This window comes from Epinephelus fuscoguttatus, linkage group LG1 (assembly GCF_011397635.1).
Source record: "Epinephelus fuscoguttatus linkage group LG1, E.fuscoguttatus.final_Chr_v1".
Lineage (NCBI taxonomy): Eukaryota > Metazoa > Chordata > Actinopteri > Perciformes > Serranidae > Epinephelus > Epinephelus fuscoguttatus.
The window spans coordinates 8853296-8874135 of record NC_064752.1 but is presented as its reverse complement, the minus strand read 5'-3'; the positions used below and the strand labels follow the sequence as shown (position 1 = coordinate 8874135).

At 40.0% G+C, this 20840-nt stretch overlaps 2 protein-coding genes across 3 annotated transcripts in view; one reads left to right on the top strand and one right to left on the bottom strand.

The window, feature by feature from the left end:
• Positions 1-20840, bottom strand: part of LOC125890207 (glycine N-acyltransferase-like) — a 44354-nt gene that overhangs the window by 17278 nt on the left and 6236 nt on the right. The gene's annotated exons all lie outside the window — the stretch shown is intronic.
• On the top strand, positions 1809-18177 carry osgn1 (oxidative stress induced growth inhibitor 1). The gene is made up of 8 exons (XM_049578590.1): positions 1809-2185; positions 8041-8103; positions 9234-9370; positions 9456-9647; positions 10278-10369; positions 12392-12591; positions 12684-13027; positions 13381-18177. Exons 2-8 carry the CDS (start codon positions 8046-8048, stop codon positions 13927-13929), a joined length of 1572 nt encoding a protein of 523 aa, XP_049434547.1. The 5' UTR covers positions 1809-2185; positions 8041-8045; the 3' UTR covers positions 13930-18177.

Here is a 20840-nt window from a genome sequence, read left to right as displayed (position 1 = left end):
CGAAACTTCATGGCAATCCATCGCACAGTTGTTGAGATATTTCAGTCTGGACCAAAGTGACCACAGGGGAAAATTGACCCAACTCTTATTATGAAGTGCTCTGCCTCAGGGCCAGTCTGACCATCTGAGAGGGCAGAAAAAGAAGGAGCTCTCACTCTGTCCAAATTTTGAATCGGCCTGAACAACCCTCTAGCTAAATAATACGTCATCATGGTCATCATCAGTTGTAACAAACACTTACTATAATAATTAGAATACCACAAACTGGATCCACCACTGAAAATTTTCCATTACAAGTAAAAGTCCTGCACTGAAAATGTCATTTAAGTACATGTATGTACAGTAAGTATTATCAACAAAATGTCCTTAAAACATCAAAAGTAAAAGTACTCATAATGATGAAAATGACACAAAGACTCTTGTGTGTGTTTCAGTATTAAACTTCATGTTATTGTAACTGATCCATGTGCAGTTAGTATTTGAGTGTTACAGCTGGTCAAGGTGGAGCTGATATGACCTATTTTATACACTGCTGGGTAGTTTAATATATTAAACATACAAATCATATCCCATTGTTATCAGGTTCATCATGTGTTTTGTACATAAAATCTTAATCTGCAGTAACTAAAGATGTTTGAAGAATGTGCAGTAAAAAAGAACAATATTTACCTCTAAAATGTAAAGTGGCAAGGAATTTAAATAGTTAAGTTGAATTTTGAATTATTGTTCTTAAGTACAATAAATGAGTAAATGCACTTAGTTACCAGTGATGGAATTAACCAGGTAATTTACACAAGTACTGTACTTAAGTACAATTTTGAGCTACTTGTACTTTTATAAGATGTAGTTTATTAATTCCTTTTGAGGAAACAACATTTTTCAAATTTCATTTCAACTCAATATCTCTATTAATATTAGTATTTCCATTTTATACTACTCTATACCACTCCACTACATTTTAAAAGCCAATATTGCTTTATTTACTTCACTACATTTATCACCTCCTCTATATGTGGTAATAATCCCGTTTGATATCCTCATACACATTTTTGTGAATTTCATTTTAATATGAATATTTTAGGAATATATTGTCCCAATTCTTTTTTTCTTTCTCCAACTGCATTCTTGATCATAAAGAAACATTTCCATCATCAGTTTGAGGATTTTAACCTGTTCTTTTTTTTTTGCCATATGCCAGTGTTTTTCTTATAAGTAACAAACACAATAAGTGAATAAGAAATAAAATACTTATTGTGAAGTGAAGTGAATTTTTTTGTGAGGATTTATCACAGTCTGGTAAAGGTCAATAATTAACAACAACTTTGATCCAGAAGCATCTTTATTTTATTTTATTGTTTTGCGCAGTGACAGATTTTTAAGATTTTTATTAGTTACAATGCAGATTTAAATTATTAAAACAAAATATAAATTACCTAATGAATTATGCTGGCACCTATCATTACAGCAGTATATTAAATAATCAAATTAGCTCCAGCTTTACTAGATGCAAAATTAAAATGATAAAAACATTGATGCAATAATTATAAATAATTATTCTAATAATTTATTATAATATAATAATTATAATCAGCAATATATATTATTTTGAGCCATTCTGCATAACTAATATAAATATATTTCGATACTCTCACTTGTATTATTAACACCAAAACTCTAATAAAATCTTTTAATGCAGGACTGTTAGTTGTAACGAAGTATTAATACACTGTGGTACTTTTAAATACTTCAGTACTTCTTCCTCCTCCGGAATTCACCGAACAGGAGCACTCGGCTGTTTCCGTCGATTACATCACCCTCGTCTTTCTGGTGCTTTCTCCATCTCGCGCTCATCGACGATCTTTGCTCCAGTGACGTAGCGGCTGCTGCAGGAGGCGGGGCTGAAGTGCCGGGAGCGGAGGTCGCTGCTGATTGGCTGGCGGGCCGGACTGCGTGTAGCGGTATATAATGTGTGAATGTGCAGCTCTGAGCGGCAGCTGCAGGTCGCCTCGCACATGTTAACGGAAGAAACCGAATAAAGAGCGTGAGACAAAACTGCGACATGAGTGAGTGAGTGAGGAGAAGAAGAAGAGGAAGAAGAAGAAGAAGAAGAGGGGAAAGACTAAAATATTCTTTTCAAGTGATACCTGGAAGAGGACGCTGAGAGCCGCATCACTAGGAAATATCTGTGAGTAACCATCTTGAATTCATATAAGCCGGCGCGTGCGATAGGGGCACGGGGGAGTGTGCTACAGATGAGTCAGGGCCGCGTTATTAAGCTTGACTTATTCATCAAAACGTGCGTTAACGAGGAGTGTGTGGGTCAGTGTCCTCAGCTCACACTGACGTGATGTGACCGGTGGGTGGGTGGTCTCTGCACAGACAGACAGACAGACAGACAGACTGGTTACATTACCAGTCATTCCAGTGACACACTGCAGTTCTCCCAGTGTCTCCTGATGCATTCAGCCAATAGTCAGTGATGGTGGAAGAAGTATAAGTATTAATACAGCAATGTAAATACAGTCATGCATTCTAACTATACAGAGTAACAGGAGAGTCCACTAAATAATCATATAATCATGAATAAGCATCATAATAAATTATTTAACTTTGGATATTTTAAGTGCATTTTGCTTGTGTACTTTAATTTAAGAAGGATTTTGAGTGTGGAGCATTTCCATATTATCCTATTACTAATGAATACTTGTACTCAGATCTTTTTCAAGTCAAAGCAGCAGTACTACAGTGGACTCCTGTATTATAGTTAATTATTCATTAATGTTTCCATCACTCTAATGTTGTAGCAGCTAAAAATGGAGCAGATTTTAGTAATTTATAAGCTTATTTATATTTTGTTTTAATTATCGGAATCTGAAAAGTAACTTTGGTCAAATAGATCTAACTTAGTGGAGCCAAAGGAACCATTTTAAACTTCCAAAATACAGTGGAGTACTAGTGCAAAGTAGCAGAAAATGGATGTACAAGTAAAGTACAAGTACCTTAAAAATGTGCTTGAGTAAATGCACTTGGTTGCATTCCACCACTGCCCTTACAAGTCAGAGTCCTGTATTGTACTGGATATGAGTTGTGAGCAGTTCAGTGTTATTCTACGCCCCAGATCTTATGACTTGAAGGATTTTTTTTCAGGCCTGAAGACTTCAAATTACTTAGTATTCTATGAGAAAAGGCAAAATTCAGAAAAATGAAATAAAATTCCTGAACAGAAACATTTTTCCGATTGTCTGCCACTTAAATCATCCGATGAGCCCTCAGGGAATGTTTGTCATTAGTGCTTGATAAAAACAAGTATTTTTAAATCATTTAATATTTGCTAATGGGGTAATCTCTCCAGACCAGTATATTTAATGGTCAGTTATCTTTGCTAGACAGTCTGTATCACCACACAGGATTTTATTAGGTTTACAACTGGACTCCGACAGCCTCCGTAGATTCCAGCAGGCGGTTTCTCGTTCAGTGGGCAGATAATTAAAATCTCATTAGCCGTCTGGCCAGTGCAGGTGGCAGATGGGCCGTCCAGCCGCAGGATGACTTCAGGAGAGCGTCAGTGCAGGTGCCATATGGAGACAGAGTCAAAGAGGGCGTTTCATAGAATAAAAGATGACTATGATTGAAGATGTGTCTGTGTATTAAAATAACACCAGCAGCTGAATATGACTTTGGGCTCTGCTATATTTGCAGCAGAGGAATATGACTCCTGTGAGAGTCACATTCACTGTGAATGAATGTCCATTCACTGAATAAAAAATACTGTGTCATAAAGATGTGTCATAATCTTCAGAAGTGCACAAAATATGTTGCCTAAACAGGTTTTCCGTAAAGGAGAAAATAAATCTCCAGGCGTTTGATGAAACGTACAGTCATTAGGTGTGTCTCGAACTGCAAAATCTCTGTGAAAGGTCTTTATTTAAATTCAACACCTGCTTTTGAGGTCTTGAGTCGGTGGTTTGATTTCTTAATCAAACTTTTTTTATTATGTGCTGATGACAGTATTTAAGTGCAAGTATCTGATATAAAGACTTACATCATCATCTGAAGAAGTCACGTGTGTTTGTGATTGTTTTGTAATGACTTGTCTCGATGGTGTTACAAAATACTGACTGGAGCAATCGCACGTGTGTCCGCCCACAAATGTGTGTGAAGGAAGAAGTGCTGTGTCGTTGTTACAGGTATTGTAAGCTTGTTACTAAGAGGTAAAACCGAAGCTTACTGTGGTTCCTCATCTGCGTTTGGCATCTAGATGGTAGCTAGATGAGGTATTATTTGAGGACATATTTCAGTGTCTGCTGACAAGCCCTTTGCACGGACACAAAACAAATTTGTTACCTAACAGTGAATTTTCAGGAAGACATTTTGTTTTTGAGATTACAGTGACGCTGACTGGAATTCCTTTCTCGGTGCTCAAGGCATTGAAAAAATGGTGTTCATAAATCTTATCATGAAAGTTTTGTGAGGAAGGTGTGGTGGGAAATGAACTGGGAAAAGATGACTGGTGATTTAAGTGAACTGGTGCTTTAACCAACATACAGACACGTGAAAGTTCTGGATTTTCTGCACTCTAAACAACGATTGCTGCAGGGAGAGGAAAAAAACCTTAAGGGCAGGAAGACCAAAGGTAACAAACACAATGCATCGTCAATTTTGCAGTAGCCATTAAACTACTGATATGTCTCCAGTAATCGAAAATTGAAGACAGATGCTTAAAATTTAGCCCATTTTTTTTAAAATATAATAAACACAGACAACAATGGGCCACAGTGACTCTGATGACTGTGTCTCTTTGTTGTAAGGCTGATGTTAGTCACCTTTTCTTGGGCAACGTCTTTTGCTTTTTCTGCCAAAAAACAAAGGAAAACCTATTAGCCTGTCAAATCAGTTCCATGAGGAAACTGGGCCAGTAGGGCTGCACGTAGTCATGTACAGTATGTGTGTGTGGGGAGGGGGGGGGGCGCTGTCCTGTAAAGCCTTTGGCAGTGAAACACACTCTGGTCCTGACTTGCTGCCAACCCCTGCACTGCTCTTATGTAACACTCTTTATCGCTCTCCAAACTTCTCTCCTTTCCCCCCCTCTGTCTCCCACTGGATCCGGTTCATTCCTTCTTCTCTTCACTTTCCCCACCTCATCTTTTTCTTTCATTCATTTCACTATCTGACTTCATGTTGTACTCTCTGTCTGTCTGTGTAAGCATGACTCTGCAGATTCTGAAAAGCTGCCGCCACGCACCACTGCCCTCTGCCCAACCCGCCCCTGTCCTTCTGCAAGTGTGTGCACGAGATCACGGTTGACATCACGGTTTATATTAATGTTCCACCCTCTCAGTTGTCGATGTTTTAACCCCTCCTGCCACCGCAAACACTCCCTACAACGTGTTGCATTCAGCTGGATTTTGATATGTAGGAGGAGAGACAAAGAGTTTCTTTCTGTGCAAAAAGAATCATTAAACAATGAGCTTTAAGAGTATTCAGCGTTTGTGCACAAGAAAAATACAAATTGTTGCTCTGAATGTTGCCGGTCAACTTGTCCCTTGGGCTGGTTATGAGACCACAGCGTATCATATCAATAACTGCCATGCACCAAAAGTTGGCATCCAATGTCTGACAGATTATTTATCTTTTTTTACTTCTCCTTTGATTAGGTAGTTCCTCAGTAAAAGCAACATTTTCATTTCAGACACTATTATTACTGTAAAGCTCTTTTATCTTTCTTTATCTTCATCAGCAGTCCTCTTTTATGGCGGGTGGTGAAAGCAAGACAAAGCGAGGGAAAGAGTGGGCATCCTTTCTGCTGACCCTGTGAAATCTTTGTGACAGTTGCCAGGATGCTTTTATTCAGTGAATCATCGCTGAGTTTTTGTAGAAAAGAAAGAAGATCCAGGTTCAGCCTTCAATGTCAGATTCAAGCTGTCCAGTCGTGTTTCTCTGCTGCAAACACAGCAGGCCCCAAAGTTTCATCCAGCTGCTGATGTGTTATTTTAAAGGATATGTGTAACTTAAAGAAAATCCTTGTTAATAGCAACACTACTTTCTGAGACCATCTCTGCAAAAAGCATCCTGTTGTTTGTGCTCGGATGCTCGCGCTCAACTGGGCATGTGCAGTGTTCCTATATTTCATTTGGACCATAGGCTCCATGATACGAACTAGCTTTCCATTGGCAAATTACATTATTAGCTGATGGTAAGAGCAACCATGTAGACAAGCTAAGGTACAGCAAACTAGCTAACATTAGCTCAGGTACCGTTACACCATTTATTGTTTCCTAAACTAATACCATTTGTCATAACACATAAGTTAGTATCATATATCACATCAGCCAGAGAAGTACGTAATTTGGCAAACTAGCCTACTCACATAGCCACTTAGTATTTTGCTTGCAACAGCATTAGCAATCGTGCAAGCTGAGGTTAGCCAGCTAACTGTAAATAAGCTACACCAAATGGATCTGGTGTCGGCTGCCTCGTAATGTAGGCTGATAAAGAAGCTTGCAAACTGCAAACGAGACAATTTATCAGCCAGATCAGTCTGAATGAAGTTGATAACATGTATCACCCAAGACAAGGATTTTGCTACTTAAGCTAGCTTGCAATTGGGCCACATCAGTGAGCAAGCTAATGTTAGCTAACATTAGCCATTAAGGTTGCAACGGTATGAGATTTTCACGGAACGATAACCCCCCGCTGAAAATATCCTGGTTTAATGGTATCACGTATGACAAAATCATTATTATCAGTCAGAATGACACTTAAAGAAATTAAAACCGGTTATTTTTGGTAAAACATACGTAGTACTATATTTGAAACCTGAAACCATTTTTGATAGAGCTATGTGTAGCTCTCCCTCTTGAGGATAACTGAAATAAAGTTGAGATTTCCTTTCCAGTTGCATTTTTTTTCCCAATATCGTAGATAAGTAAATGTACGATAACCGTCAATTTTAGTATCCTGGCAAACCTTGAAACCAGTATAATATTGCAACCCTATTAGCCATGAAAACCACAATATCACTACATATTTCAGATGTCAGCCATTCCTCTACCGTTAGTATTTCTTCTCAGCAGCAGATGGCACTGAAATTATGCAACAGCATGTGTGGACTCTGTGTTGTGATGGCCGCCAGTCGTTTGTTGACGTCAGGATACTCAATTTTTTTAGCTAATGTTAGCCACCGTTGCACACTGTAAGCGTCTCAGTTCTGAAGTTACATTACAACCAGTTCACCTATTGGTAATAGAAACATTTAATACATGTAAAAAGTTACATACAGAACCTTTAATACACGTGAACCTTCTTAACTGGGTGAAACTTAACCTCAGAAGAGGAGGAGCACTTCATTGTGCACATGCAGATTGTGGTGGAATATGATCGCACTGCAGCCTGCATGCCGACTGAGCTGTTGTCATCCTGGGATTAGTTGAATAAACTGTACCGTGTGTCCGACCCTGGCTGGTATAAATCATGTGATGCGTCGATGAGTTATTATCAGTCATATTTATAAGCTGTTGAATGAAGACCGAGTCCAAACAAGGTCCATATCTAAACTCAGAAAGAGCAGAAAAAATAAACATTTGCATGCACAGAGACAAGTTATATAACCTCCTAACAGCAAGACCTTCAGGATTTTTTTGTTTTCAAATCTGAAAATATTTCTACATCTGTATTAGTAGTGTAGTAGTAGTAGTTTGTGTTATTTTCGTCTTTCATCTCTGCCTCAGGTCACGCACATGGCTTTTAAGTGTCTGAGGAACCGCCATATCTGAGTGTCTTTGTTTACTCGAGGTCATGTTGCTATGTTAAACTATGGGGTTAGACAGGGGAAGTGTGCGTGTCTGCGTGTGTGCGTGTGTGTGTGTCAGAGGTCAGTGGAAATGTACTGGCTGGTCATTGTGGTTGGTGACAGGCTTAGCAATGATTAACTAGTTCCCCCTTATTCCACTTTCTCAGTCTTAGATAATAGTGGTGATAAAACTTGGTAATGATGTTGCCAGAGTAATAATAATAATAATAACTTTTTTTTTTTCTCCTCAGTCAAAATGGATCTTCATGATAAAGAAATTCTCCCTGGAGAGATTTTGCCTGTGGTGATCATTGGTAAGAAACACACACATCACGTGTACACATGCAAAACCGTACTTCATCATTTTGATCATGCAGTGGGAAACCTTAAAGGAGACACACTAGATTTGCTTAGGTGGTTGATAGCTTACAGTATGTGTAGCCAACTATGAAACAGCACAACTCCCTTTGTACTACCTTCACCTAAACACCTAAACCCACCAATAAAACATCAGTCATTTTGATTTGCCAAAAGATGATAAAGAAGATGAAAAAAGGGTTTTTTTTTTGTCCAGCTGTCATAAAAGATTCATTATTACAACATAGTAAAACAGCAGTTGGAGTCAAGCAACAGATTTTAAAGAAAAGGGTGAGATGCAAGTTCACACAGTGATTGCTAATAATTACTACATAGAGGGTGTTGGCATTGGCTGCCGCAGGAAGTGGATGAGGCAATGTTTGACAAAATTATGAGGTTGCAGCTCACCAGCAGAGAGATGATGACTGTTAGTTTTTGAACGGATTAAAGACTCACCGACAGAATTCAGGGTTACTATGTAAACCTACAAAATGTAAAGTATGTCTTTAAAATATAAAGTTAGATTACTATTTTGTTAAAAAAAAAAACTTAAATGTTTTTTGTGTGTGCAAATGACGTCAGCATTTAATTTGCTGTTTAACAGTCAGCTGGCCTCTGAAGAAGTGAAAGCGTGATATCCATTAGTCATCATGAGCAGGCGACTAAGAGTTTTTACAGCTTTGCATTTGGCTTCTGTGTGCGTGCTTTTCGCTGAGTCATTGTGCAGATTAATTCGTGGTACTTCAACTTGCTGTGTCACACTGCAGTCTGAATGAGTTTTATATCATGCTTAGTCAGTGACTGTGCAATAGCGAGATTTTTTTTTAGCTGTGGCTGTTTCTGTTTTCTACAGTATCTGTTCCTTCAGATAGAGTTTCATAAAAAGAGACAGACCATAAACAAACTCACTGATTACTGCAGGTGCAACAACAGCAACAAAGTACAAAAACGCTGTGCACACAGTAACACAGCTGTTAAAGCATTGTGTGGGTTACTAGGGCAACTGGAAACCAATCACATTGCGTAGCTACAACAGCCTAGCAGTCCCACTGAATCTGACTTGTCTCCCTCTCCCTCTGTTTCTCAGGTAATGGCCCATCGGGGATCTGTCTGTCATACCTGTTGTCAGGTTACACCCCCTACCTGTCACCTGAGGCATCGCACCCCAACCCACTGCTGCACAGCAAACTGGAGGAGCAGCCTCACCTGTCACTGTTGGAGCAGGTAACACACAAGCACGCACATATACAGTAGGTTGTTTACAATGTGAACACTGCCTCACAGTGTCTGTTGCCCTCTGTCTCTTCAGGATCTGGAGTACCTGTGCGAAGGGTTGGAGGGCCGATCATCCAATCCCGTGGCTGTGCTCTTTGACTCACTGCTGCTCCCCGACAGTGACTTTGGATTGGACCACACTTCTCCGTTGGAATGGCGTTATGAGCCAGAGCGTGCAATCCCTCACCTGGTGCTGGGGAAGGGTCCGCCCGGAGGAGCCTGGCATGTATGTAGCTAGTACTGGTTGTCTATAGATCATTGATTATTTGTCTATTTGTAGTATTTCAGAATTATTTTTAGTGAAAGCAGCGTGGTATTAACTGAGTTTAAAACAGCATAGATGAAGTGATAGTCTTGTTAAACTCCAAAAGCACTTATTTTATTTTGTTAAGTCAATTATCTGTGTTTCAAAATGGTTGCATTAATAGTTATGGGTTTACCCTCAGATTACAGCACAGAACAGAAATAATATGATCCACTTAAAATGTAGGGCTTCAAGAATATATATCTTTTTTTTTAATTGGCAGTTAATACCTTTTAAAGTTTTATGTTTATCTTTCATAAATGTACTGATGTGCCAAAACCCGTTAAACAACAGGATCCTTGTCTTTAAATATGAATGTGAAGCAGACATGGTGATATGTGCAAATAAGCTCTGCTTTCCCCGTCAGCTGCTGTTTCTGCACACACTAACGCTGCCATATGCACAATGCAAACATGACTGCAGCTCTACATTTGTATGAACACAAGAATTTGATTCAGTCTAACAACTGACATCTTTACGACTTAAGTCTTTCATACAATACATTGAAAACATTATAGCAGTTGGGTGATTTTGTGTGTCTGTTGTTCTCAGGCTATGGAGGGCTCCATGCTAACTCTGAGCCTGGCTAACTGGATGGAGCTTCCTGGACTCAAACTGAAGGACTGGATGAGAGAGAAACGAAGGTCGGTCCACAGTTAACCGTACATGTCTGAACCTCTCCTCATATGTGTGAAATACACAGCAGGGTTAAACTCCCAAAAATAAATAAAAAAACAACTTGTCAACTAACTGATGACCCAAACAAAAAATTGTAAGCTCATTAACAACTTCAACTAACAACAAGAAACTACAACAAGAAATTATAGCCGACAACCTAAAAGTCTTTAGTTAGCTCGCAGGTTAGACTTAAAAGTTGTTTACTGGCTGACATCCTGAACAAAAGTTGTTAGCTAACGGAAACCTTGAACAAGTTTGTTAGCTAGCTGACAACTTGGAAAAAAATGTGTTTGCTAGTCAACCACCCGGACTTAAAAGTTGTTAGCTAGCTGACAATCTGAACGTTAAGTTACTAGCTAGATAACTACCTGAGGCTAAACGGTGTTTGGTTGCAACAGCATTAACACAGTTGTTGGCTAACTGACAACCTGGACAAAAAGTCTTTTCGCTAGCTGGCAACCTCAAGTTTTTAGTTAGCTCGCAAGTTGAACTTAAAAGTTGTTTACTGGCTGACATCCTGAACAAAAGTTGTTAGCTAACTGAAACCTTGACCTCGACAACTTGGACTTGAAAGTTGTTAGCTAGCTAACAATATGTTAACATCAACGTTAAGTTAAAAGTTGTTTGCTTACTGACAACTTGAACAGAATTGTTAGCTGGCTGACAACAACAAGAAGTTGTTAGCTAGCTGACAATCCGTTACTAGCTCGCTAACTACCTGAAGCTAAAAGGTGTTTGCTAGCTGGCAACCTTAAGTTTTTTGTTAGCTCGCAAGTTAAACTTAAAAGTTGTTTACTCGCTGACATTCTGAACAAAAGCTGTTAGCTAACTGAAACCTTGAACAAGTTTGTTAGCGAGCTGACAATCTGAACGTTAAGTTACTAGCTAACTAACTACCTGAAAGCTATTTGGTTGTGAAAGCGTTAACAAAGTTATTGGCTAACTGACAACCTGCAAAAAAAGTTGTTTGCTAGCTGGCAACCTAAATTTGTTTGTTAGCTCGCATCTTGAAGTTAAAAGTTGTTAGCTAACTGACAGCTTGAACAGAGTTGTTAGATAATTGGCAACTTGAACATAAAGTTGTTAGCTAAAACATTTCATCTCAAAGTCAACTGCTTTTTTTAAAACTGGTTTTTGGTTAGATGCCTGAAATAAGGTCTGTCGTTAACAGAGGCTTAAGAGACTTTCACGTTTTGTTCTACGACATAAAATATGTCAGTAAATGGGGCGTCAGTGGCTTAGTGGTTAAAGCAAGCGCCCCATGTACAAGGCTGTTGCCGCAGCGGCCCGGGTTTGAATCCAGCCTGTGGCCCTTTGCTGCATGTCATCCCCCCTCTCTCTCCCTCCTTCACGCTTGCCTGTCCTGTCCAATAAAGGCAAAAATGCCCCCCCAAAAAATTAAATAAAATATGTCCGTAAATACCCCACTCATCCTAAATTTACCATTTTGAAAAGTTAAGTTTGCGCTCATGTTAAAGCCAGTTAGCGGCCACAGAAAGAATATTGTGATTGTACTACATGGATTAAAGCCCTCTCTCAGTACACCACCAGGATCACCAGACAAAATAGTGAAGTACTACATAAAGAAACATGAGCCACAGAGCAAATAGTGTGTGTTCATGCGTTACTCTGTCCTTAGTTTGTTTTTCAAATGACTTCCCGCTGAGCTCCATTTGATCGACATAAAATGCTGCTGACATCACAGTTGACTTGATAAGCGTTTTTCCTTGTGGGAACCCATACACTTCCTGTTCAGCTTGTTCAGACTTGTTTTACTTACAGTAACACCCAGTAGTCTTCAAAACTGTTATATACATGTGTTTAATTAATAAAACCAACTGAATAAAACTGAATAGATTTCAGTAAATATTCTGTAAATAGAATTAATAGTCTCTGTGTCTGAGAACTCTCCTTTGTTGTATTTTATTTATACAAATCTGTGTGTGCGTTTTGTATTTAAAGGTATTTTCATGTTCATTTTATTCCAGAAATGTTAGAAATGACCGTGCCACACCAGCAGAGATAGCCTCCTACTACCAGCACTATGTTTCCCAGATGTCTCTGGAGCAAAGCTTTGCATGTGGAACCACTGTCACCACGGTAACCAGACAGCCTGGCAACCAGGAGGGATCTCCACCCTGCTGGAGAGTGATGGGACTGCAGCGTAGAGAGGGGGAAGAGCTGGGAGGTACAGTGAATGAATACACTCCTAAATAGTGCTGTAGCATGCAAATATAAAGAGAAGTGACACATATTAACCCTTGTATCTCCCTCTGCTAGATGGCTCTGCTGTGTCAGAGGAAGTACCTTTCTCCCTGTTGGCCCACAACGTGGTGTTGGCGACGGGAACCCACGACATTCCAGCCAGGCTCGGCGTGGAGGGCGAGTCCCTGCCCTACGTCTGCCATTCTTTCTGGGAGCTGGAGGCAGCCATCTCCCGCGGCGAGCTTGACCAATCATCAGATCCAGTGCTGGTGGTGGGGGCGGGGCTTACAGCAGCTGATGCTGTACTGGCTGCCCACCATCTCAACACACCTGTCTACCACGCCTTCAGACGCTCAGTCACCGACCCCGGCCTCATCTTTAACCAGCTTCCCAAACTGCTCTACCCAGAGTACCACAAGGTGAGGAGGGTTTACCTGGAGCTGCTGATAGTTTTCAGATATTAACAGTAACATTTGTAATATTCAATAGCTTAAGTAAAAGGTTCACATTTCCTAACAAAAATAAAGAAATTCCATGTATCAAGTTTTCAATTTTTGCACCAGTATGTCCAGTAAGGAGAAGATTGCAGCCTGTATTTCTTATTTAGTCTTTATACATCTTGCAGAAAATCCACATGCTTGATAAATGAGTGATGAAAAGCTTAATTGATTGATTGGTCAATGATAATTTGACTAAAGTGTGACATTTTGAGCTGTCAGAGCTAAAGACTCATGTAACATCTAACCAACTCTTTCCTATCTTTGGCCTCCAGGTTCACCAGATGATGACTCAGCAGCAGTACCGGCCGAGCCCTCCACCACTGGAAAATGCCCAAAACCTCCATGACCACTCCACTCCCTCCTCTGTCACCACCCCTTCATCCCCCTCCTCCTACCCAGGTTACCTGAGCTTCCCACGCCACAGGGTTGTGGCGTTCCGACCCGACCGGAAGTGCATTCTGGAGTCAGAATCCGGCCAGCAGACGGTGGTCCAGATCTCCAAGGCGCTAGTTCTGATCGGCGCCCACCCCAACCTTTCCTTTCTGGGTGACAATGGCCGTTCACTTGGCATCAACCCCGATGAGCCAATCACGTGCCGGAGGAACCCCATTGAGGTGGACCCCTTCACGAACAAAGTTGTTGCAGCAGAGGGGCCGGGCCTGTACGCCATGGGGCCGTTAGTCGGCGAGAACTTTGTCAGGTTCCTGAAAGGAGGAGCCCTGGCTATTGCTAGCGACCTCGCCAAGACACAGAGGGAGGGAGAGGGAGGGGATATGACCACAGACAGATGGGTGGACAGACAGGTGACTGCACAGACATAGGCGGAGGTTTGTGTTCTGGATTGTCACAGGTTTCCTGGGACATGAAGGTTCAGTGGACTGAAGCAAACAGAAATACTCTGATCTGATCTGAAGTGATCGATCGAGGCCACGTTTCCAGAAATCACAAAGTAGGGAACTCAAACACGCTGCTAACTTGTGTCAAGGCATGAAACAGGCAACAAGTCGACTGTACAACTGGACTTGCACTGATGTGGATGGGTCTGATATGTTATCAGATCAACTGTAGTTCTGGTGTGGCAAAAAACCCTCCAGATTTCAGGCATCCTGAAGAGCAGCTTGAGACATACCAACAGTTGTGCTCCAACAGAAACACAGGTCAGTCATATGTAAGTTGGAGTAAGAATGAGAAAGAGACACAAAGGATGTGACAATGCGTTCAGGTCATCCTCATCAATCATATAAAGCTTGAAATGTTCATATTTAATACCACCAAATTGTTCTGGAAGGCACCATCATCACTTTATGTGCTGTATGTTTCACACTAATAATGGATACCAGTATCTGCATTTGAGTATTTCAAAAGTCTGATATCGATATATTGGCCAATATCCTAATTTGAACTTAAACACACAACATAAAGATTTCTGATGATCCCTTAAATTTGCCGATCAATGAACTGACATTACAGCACGAAAACTACTTTGTCAGTGCCATCTGGTGGTCAAAAGATGTAATGCAGATACTTTTGACATTTCTGCAAAGCAGTTTTGCATAACTCAACAATATATCATTATAAGATAAAATCAATAGATTATACTGCAAGTTGCAAGTTTTACACTGTTTGTCTGTATTACTTTTATAACACTGCTGATCATGTTCAGGCTCACACAACCAAAATATGTGTGTATAACCTGTAAACATGACACATGATATTTCATACTTTATGAGTTGATGAGGATGGACACAAACAGAGATGGTGGAGATTTAGCAGACAGAGAGAATAGAAATGAAAAGAGGATTTATAAAGAAGGATGAGAAAAACAATCCTTACAGTAGTTCTGCTGAGGCTTCTTATCACTCAGAGAGCCTCGATCACTACAGCAACTTCCTGGTTAAAGTTTAACCACTCAGCATCACACTTGACCAAAACAGCCTCACTCTTTTTTTAACAATGTACAATAGGGATGATTAACATGTATCTGTAGTTTAAGTGTCTAATCTTGCAACACTACACTGTTGCAGGTCTTCACAAAACACACTAGTTTATTCCTGCTTCTTTGTTTTTATATCATTCTCCATGTACGTGTTTGTATATTATGGATTTTGTGAATCTATGGTGCTTTATTTTGCTATGTTTGTATGATTTTTAGTCATGTAACAGGCAACTGTACCTACCTGATATCTTTGTAAATCTGTATGATTATGAAAAGGTTGTATACTTTACAAAACATGAGAAATATATATATATATTTTTTATGATTCCTCTCACATCAGAGATTGAACATTAATATAATGTTGAATGAATGACAGAAAACCAGCACTGGTTTTAATCCCTATTTGCATCGGTGTATTGTTACCAATGGATGTTATTTCCACATTAATCTACCACTTCTGTAACTTGTAATAATAATATAAATTATCTTATGTTTTTGTGTAAAAGAAGTCACATGCAGTTCAAACTGAAATCATGATGATTTCAGCCATAAAATACATTTTTCTCCATAATGTTGATTTTCCTTCTACTTCATGACGTACATTTTTAAAAGTTTTATTACTTCAAACTACAAGTTGTAATTTCACAAGATGGTGATAGCGTCTGACAGTAATTCATTGACTATTTAGTCCCAATGCAAAGAAGGTTAATTGTAATTCATCTTTAGATTGTAAACATAGTGTTACATATTCAGTTGCATTTACATGATGCCAGTAATTCACTTGTGCGCTTTATTTTTGACAAATAGCTCTTAAAATAGATAAAACATATGTTTTTGCATTTATTTAAGAAAATAACTGAATTATTATGCTTTTAAAATCAGAAATAATAATCTATCTATTTTTTCAAACTTAACTTTAGCACAGCTGTTTATGCATGTCAAGGCTAAACTGCTTCCAGAGTTTGTGGTCAGACATTTAAAGAGCTGATGATGTCCTTTAGTTTGATTGAGCAGGATACTAAACCCTGAATATCGAAAGAGTCAAAACTAAAATCAGTTCCTTCTGTGGATACTTTAACCTCCAACCTGCTAACGAAAAAAAAAAAAAGAGAGAGTACCTAAAGTGATAAGTTGATGGATCGAGTTTGATTTTGACCCAGTTTGATATTTCACTCACAATACTTCCTGTCTGTGGCACTCAGCTCCGAGCCCACTGGTTCCCACTGAAGACGCAAATCCTTAAAAACGAGTCTCAAACAGGAGGGAACAGAGCATTTTGTTGGGGACTGTTTTCAGCGGCAGATTAATCCACATGCGAGTGTACGAGTGAGTATCTGGGGCAGCAGGACGATGTATGTGGGACTGAGTCATAATAAATTAAAGTGTGTGTGTTCATGGTGATGAAGGAACACGTCACCCAGTGCAACAGTGCAACTCATTAAAGTATTTTTTAATAATCTTGGGACAAAAATGGAGCTCTGTGGCACAGAGGAAGAGGAAATATCAGACTTCGGATAGAAACTTGCAGATAAATTAAGTGTTGTTTTGGCCTTTTTATGGGATTTGTGACAATAAGAAGCATATCACCAGACTTTAACATGTTGGCAGCTTTGTGCATTTTTCTTACTTCAATCTGACACATTAAATCATTACTCTGGTCTTAAGTTAACAGCAACTTTATGGCATTTAAATATAATAATATATAACAGTAGTGTTGAAAAACACTATTGTTTCCACTATTAAATACCAAATTTCAAAATAAAAGTATAAAAAAACAAAACAATAGTGAGACAAACAGTATTCTGTACTCTGTATTTAATACATAGAAGAACTCGGGCTGCAACAAACCAGCCTGGTCTCAATCCTAGTCTTGTCAGGTACTGGGGCTTGGTGAGTGGCCCATCGGCTTCAGACGCCAACGCACAGAGACACCCTTCAGCAGCAGTATGAGACACTCAGGGTGGCAGCATTTGATGACATGTAGGGAGGGAGGGGAGGTCGATGGGTCAAACAAACCGCAGACTTTCACCTGACACCGCTGTTCACGTCTTGTGTGAAACCAAAAGTCAACCGAGCATATTTAATAACAATGTAGTGTGCTAGAATGTGTAGCATATCACGTGACTTTATATTAGAAACAAACATACTTATTTAAGCCAAACCAGGATGTTTTGTTCTAAACCTAACCATGTACTCTTGTTGCCGAAACCAAAGGAAGTGAACCTTTTACCCGTGCTCTAAGTTTATTTTTTAAAGTCTGTAGACATTTAACGAGCAGAAACTGTACATTTCCTGTGAAAGTGGAAGTTTACTTTGAAAGGACAAAATTCATGTAACAAGTGTAGTTATGAACATCCAAATCTGACACCAGATGGATGCCTAGTCATGACGGGCCACTGACCAAGCGTCAGTATTTGACAAGTTGGAAGTGAGAGCGATTGCAGTTCACAGTTCTATCAATATTGATCCGTTTTCTGATTTTTCATTTTCTCAGTTAATTCCCAATAATTGGTCTGAACAGTAAATTTTTCCATCACAAGTTTCCAGAGCACAAGCCGACATATTCAGATCGTCCAAAACCAAAAGGTATTCAGTTTACTATGACAAACGACTCGCTGAATAACTACATTTGAGAAGCTGTAATTAGACGATTTTGCGGAAAAATGACTAAAACAACCAAATGATTATCAAAACTGATTCTTATAAATCTCTTGTCTTTGTGACTCATTAATTGGTTAGTCGTTTCAGCTCAGTCACAGGCAGGGCTGGAGTTTCCATCAGTTGAAGCTGTTAAAATAAACATCTTACATAGTTATTATTTGATATGTGTATTTTTTTTATTCAACTTTTTGCCTGAATGCCAACAGAGAACTGTGATCTGCAAGAGCCAGCTGTGCCTTCAGACACATCATTCACAGATTTTGTTTCACAGCCGAATGAGAATGGCTCCATCTGAATGTCTCTTTTGTTTTGCAGTAAATATCATGTCTGGTCTTTTTTTTTTCGCAACATGTTTTGTCTTGTTTGTATAAATGGGGTGGTTTATATATCAGAATAAGTTTCCATCTGTATCAAATCTATGTTTTCTATCTTCATTCGTCTGTGGGTGTCTATTAAAAGGATATTTTCAGCTTTTCTGTTGTGTTTTCTCTGTTTTTGGACTGTTTCCTCCGCAGTTGTTGTTGTTGTTTGCTGTATGTTGTCTTACTAAAGGAGGAGGAGAAATTATTATTGTTGCAAGTGGCCATTACGGGGAAGATTTATCCTGGCTAGCACTGCTTGAAAGGCAGGGTGTGCCCTGGACAGGCCGCCAAACTATCACAGGGCTGAGACATGGACACAGACAAACATTCACACTCAGATTCACACCTACAGCAATTTAGAGTCACCAATTAACCTGCATGTCTTTGGACTGTGGGAGGAAGCTGGAGTACCTGGAGGAAACCCCTTTGACACATGCCGAACATGGAAACTCCACACACGGGCCTCAGCCTGCTGGCAGGTTCAAACCAGACCTTTCTTCAGTGCGAACCACTGCACCACTGTGTCACCCCCGGGAGATTTTCATACATTCAAAGATAATTTATTTAATGTGAACCATATAGCACAGGCAGTTAAACCAGCTTTAGCATCTGTCATCAGTCAATCAAAAATTGAATCAGAAAGAACAAGGGTTGTGTCATGGTCATACCTGGCACGTCGTTGGCCTGACGTGCTGACGTATTGCGGTAAGCGAGTTGTGTCATTTCGGGTGTTTCTGTGACAGCGTCTCTGTACTGCTCTGGTGAATTCTAGTAGCCTGTTTTCTCACTTCAGTTGCTTTAACGTTGCTTTAATGTCTACTTCAAGTCTTAACCCACACTGGTTCTGTTTAAGCACTTATAGCTCTCCTCCTTTCTACGACTTTCTCGCTAATCTCTTAGCTGTTGTTTGCACATTACTAGCCTTGGTAGCTACATTAGCTTTAAAGTTAGCGATGGCTTCTCCCTCTGCTCTTTCTTGCTCGGTGTGCCAAATGTTCAGTTATGCCTCTGCCTCCTTTAGCGACAGTGGTAATTGTAACAAGTGTAGCTTATTTGCTGCGTTGGAGGCGAGGCTTAGTGAAGTAGAAGCGCGTCTCCGCACCATGGAAAACCATTCAGTAGCTGCGGTAGTTAGCCAGCCCCCTGTAGCCGGTGCGGAGCCACATAGCATAGCCTTAGCCTCTGCTAACTGTCCTCCGGTAACTCCCGTTCAGCCGGGAGGTTGGGTTACAGTTCACCAGAAGCACAGCTCCAAGCCGAAGCCCACGGCTCACCACCAGCCTGTTCACGTTTCCAACCGCTTTTCCCCACTCAGCGACACACCCGCTGAGGATAAAACTCTGGTTATTGGCAGCTCTATTCTGAGAAACGTGAAGTTAGCAACACCAGCGGCCATAGTCAAATGTATCCCTGGGGCCAGAGCGGGCGACATTGAATCAAATTTAAAGCTGCTGGCTAAAGCTAAATGCAGATTCAGTAAGATTGTTATTCACGCCGCAATGACACCCGTTACGCCAATCGGAGGTCACTAAAATTAATATTGCCTCGGTGTGTGAATATGCAAAAACGATGTCGGACTCCGTAGTTTTCTCTGGATCCCTCCCAAATCTGACCAGTGATGACATGTTTAGCCGCATGTCATCATTTAACCGCTGGCTGTCCAGGTGGTGTCCAGCAAACGATGTGGGTTTCGTTAATAATTGGCAAACTTTCTGAGGAAAACCTGGTCTCATTAGGAGAGACGGCATTCATCCCACTTTGGATGGAGCTGCTCTCATTTCTAGGAACCTGGCAAACTTTATTAGTAATTTAAATCCCTGACAACCCAGAGTTGAGACCAGGACTCAGAGTCGCAGTCCTGCACGCTTCTCTGAGCTTCTAGTTCAGTTACCCAGCCATAGTTTTCATAGTTTTATACAAACGGTGTCTGTCCCCCGACCACCTAAATTATTTAAATCTAAAATTAAACAAAGAGGAGTTGTGCATAACAACCTCATAAAAATTAAAACCTCTTCTGTGACAGAAAGACAAAACAGGAGAATTAAATGCGGACTGTTAAATATCAGGTCTCTATCGTCTAAAGCAGTGTTAGTAAACGAATTAATATCAGATAATCATATTGATTTACTCAGTCTCACTGAAACCTGGCTGTGTCCAGATGAATATGTCAGTCTAAATGAGTCCACTCCTCCCAGTCACAATAATACCCACATTCCTCGAGGCAGCGGCCGAGGAGGGGGAGTTGCAGCCATTTTTAACTCTAGCCTGTTAATCAGCCCTAAACCTAAACTAGATTATAATTCATTTGAAAGCCTCGTTCTTAGTCTTTTACATCCGACCTGGAAAACCTCGCAGCCACTTTTATTTGTTATAGTGTACCGTGCTCCTGGCCCGTATTCTGAATTTGTATCTGAATTCTCAGAGTTTTTATCCAGTTTAGTTCTTAAATCAGATAAAGTTATTATTGTAGGCGATTTTAACATTCATGTCGACGTTGATAATGACTCCCTGGCTACCGCGTTTATCTCATTATTAGATTCCACTGGCTTCAGTCAGGGTGTACATGAACCCACTCACTGTTTTAACCATACCCTCGATCTAGTTCTGACGTATGGAATGGAAATTGATAATCTAAAAGTCTTTCCACAGAATCCCTTGCTATCGGATCATTATCTGATTACTTTTGATTTCTTTTTACTCGATTACAAGCCACTCAGCAACAGTTACTATACTAGATGTTTATCAGATAGTGCTGTCGCAAAATTTAAGGAAA

Bases quoted from the DNA above. Each gene is read 5' to 3' on its own strand.
- osgn1 (XM_049578590.1), top strand. From the start codon at position 8,046: ATGGATCTTCATGATAAAGAAATTCTCCCTGGAGAGATTTTGCCTGTG. The intron at 9,648-10,277 runs GTATGTAGCTAG...TGTTGTTCTCAG, and splicing joins CGCCCGGAGGAGCCTGGCAT to GCTATGGAGGGCTCCATGCT. The intron at 13,028-13,380 runs GTGAGGAGGGTT...TTTGGCCTCCAG, and splicing joins TCTACCCAGAGTACCACAAG to GTTCACCAGATGATGACTCA.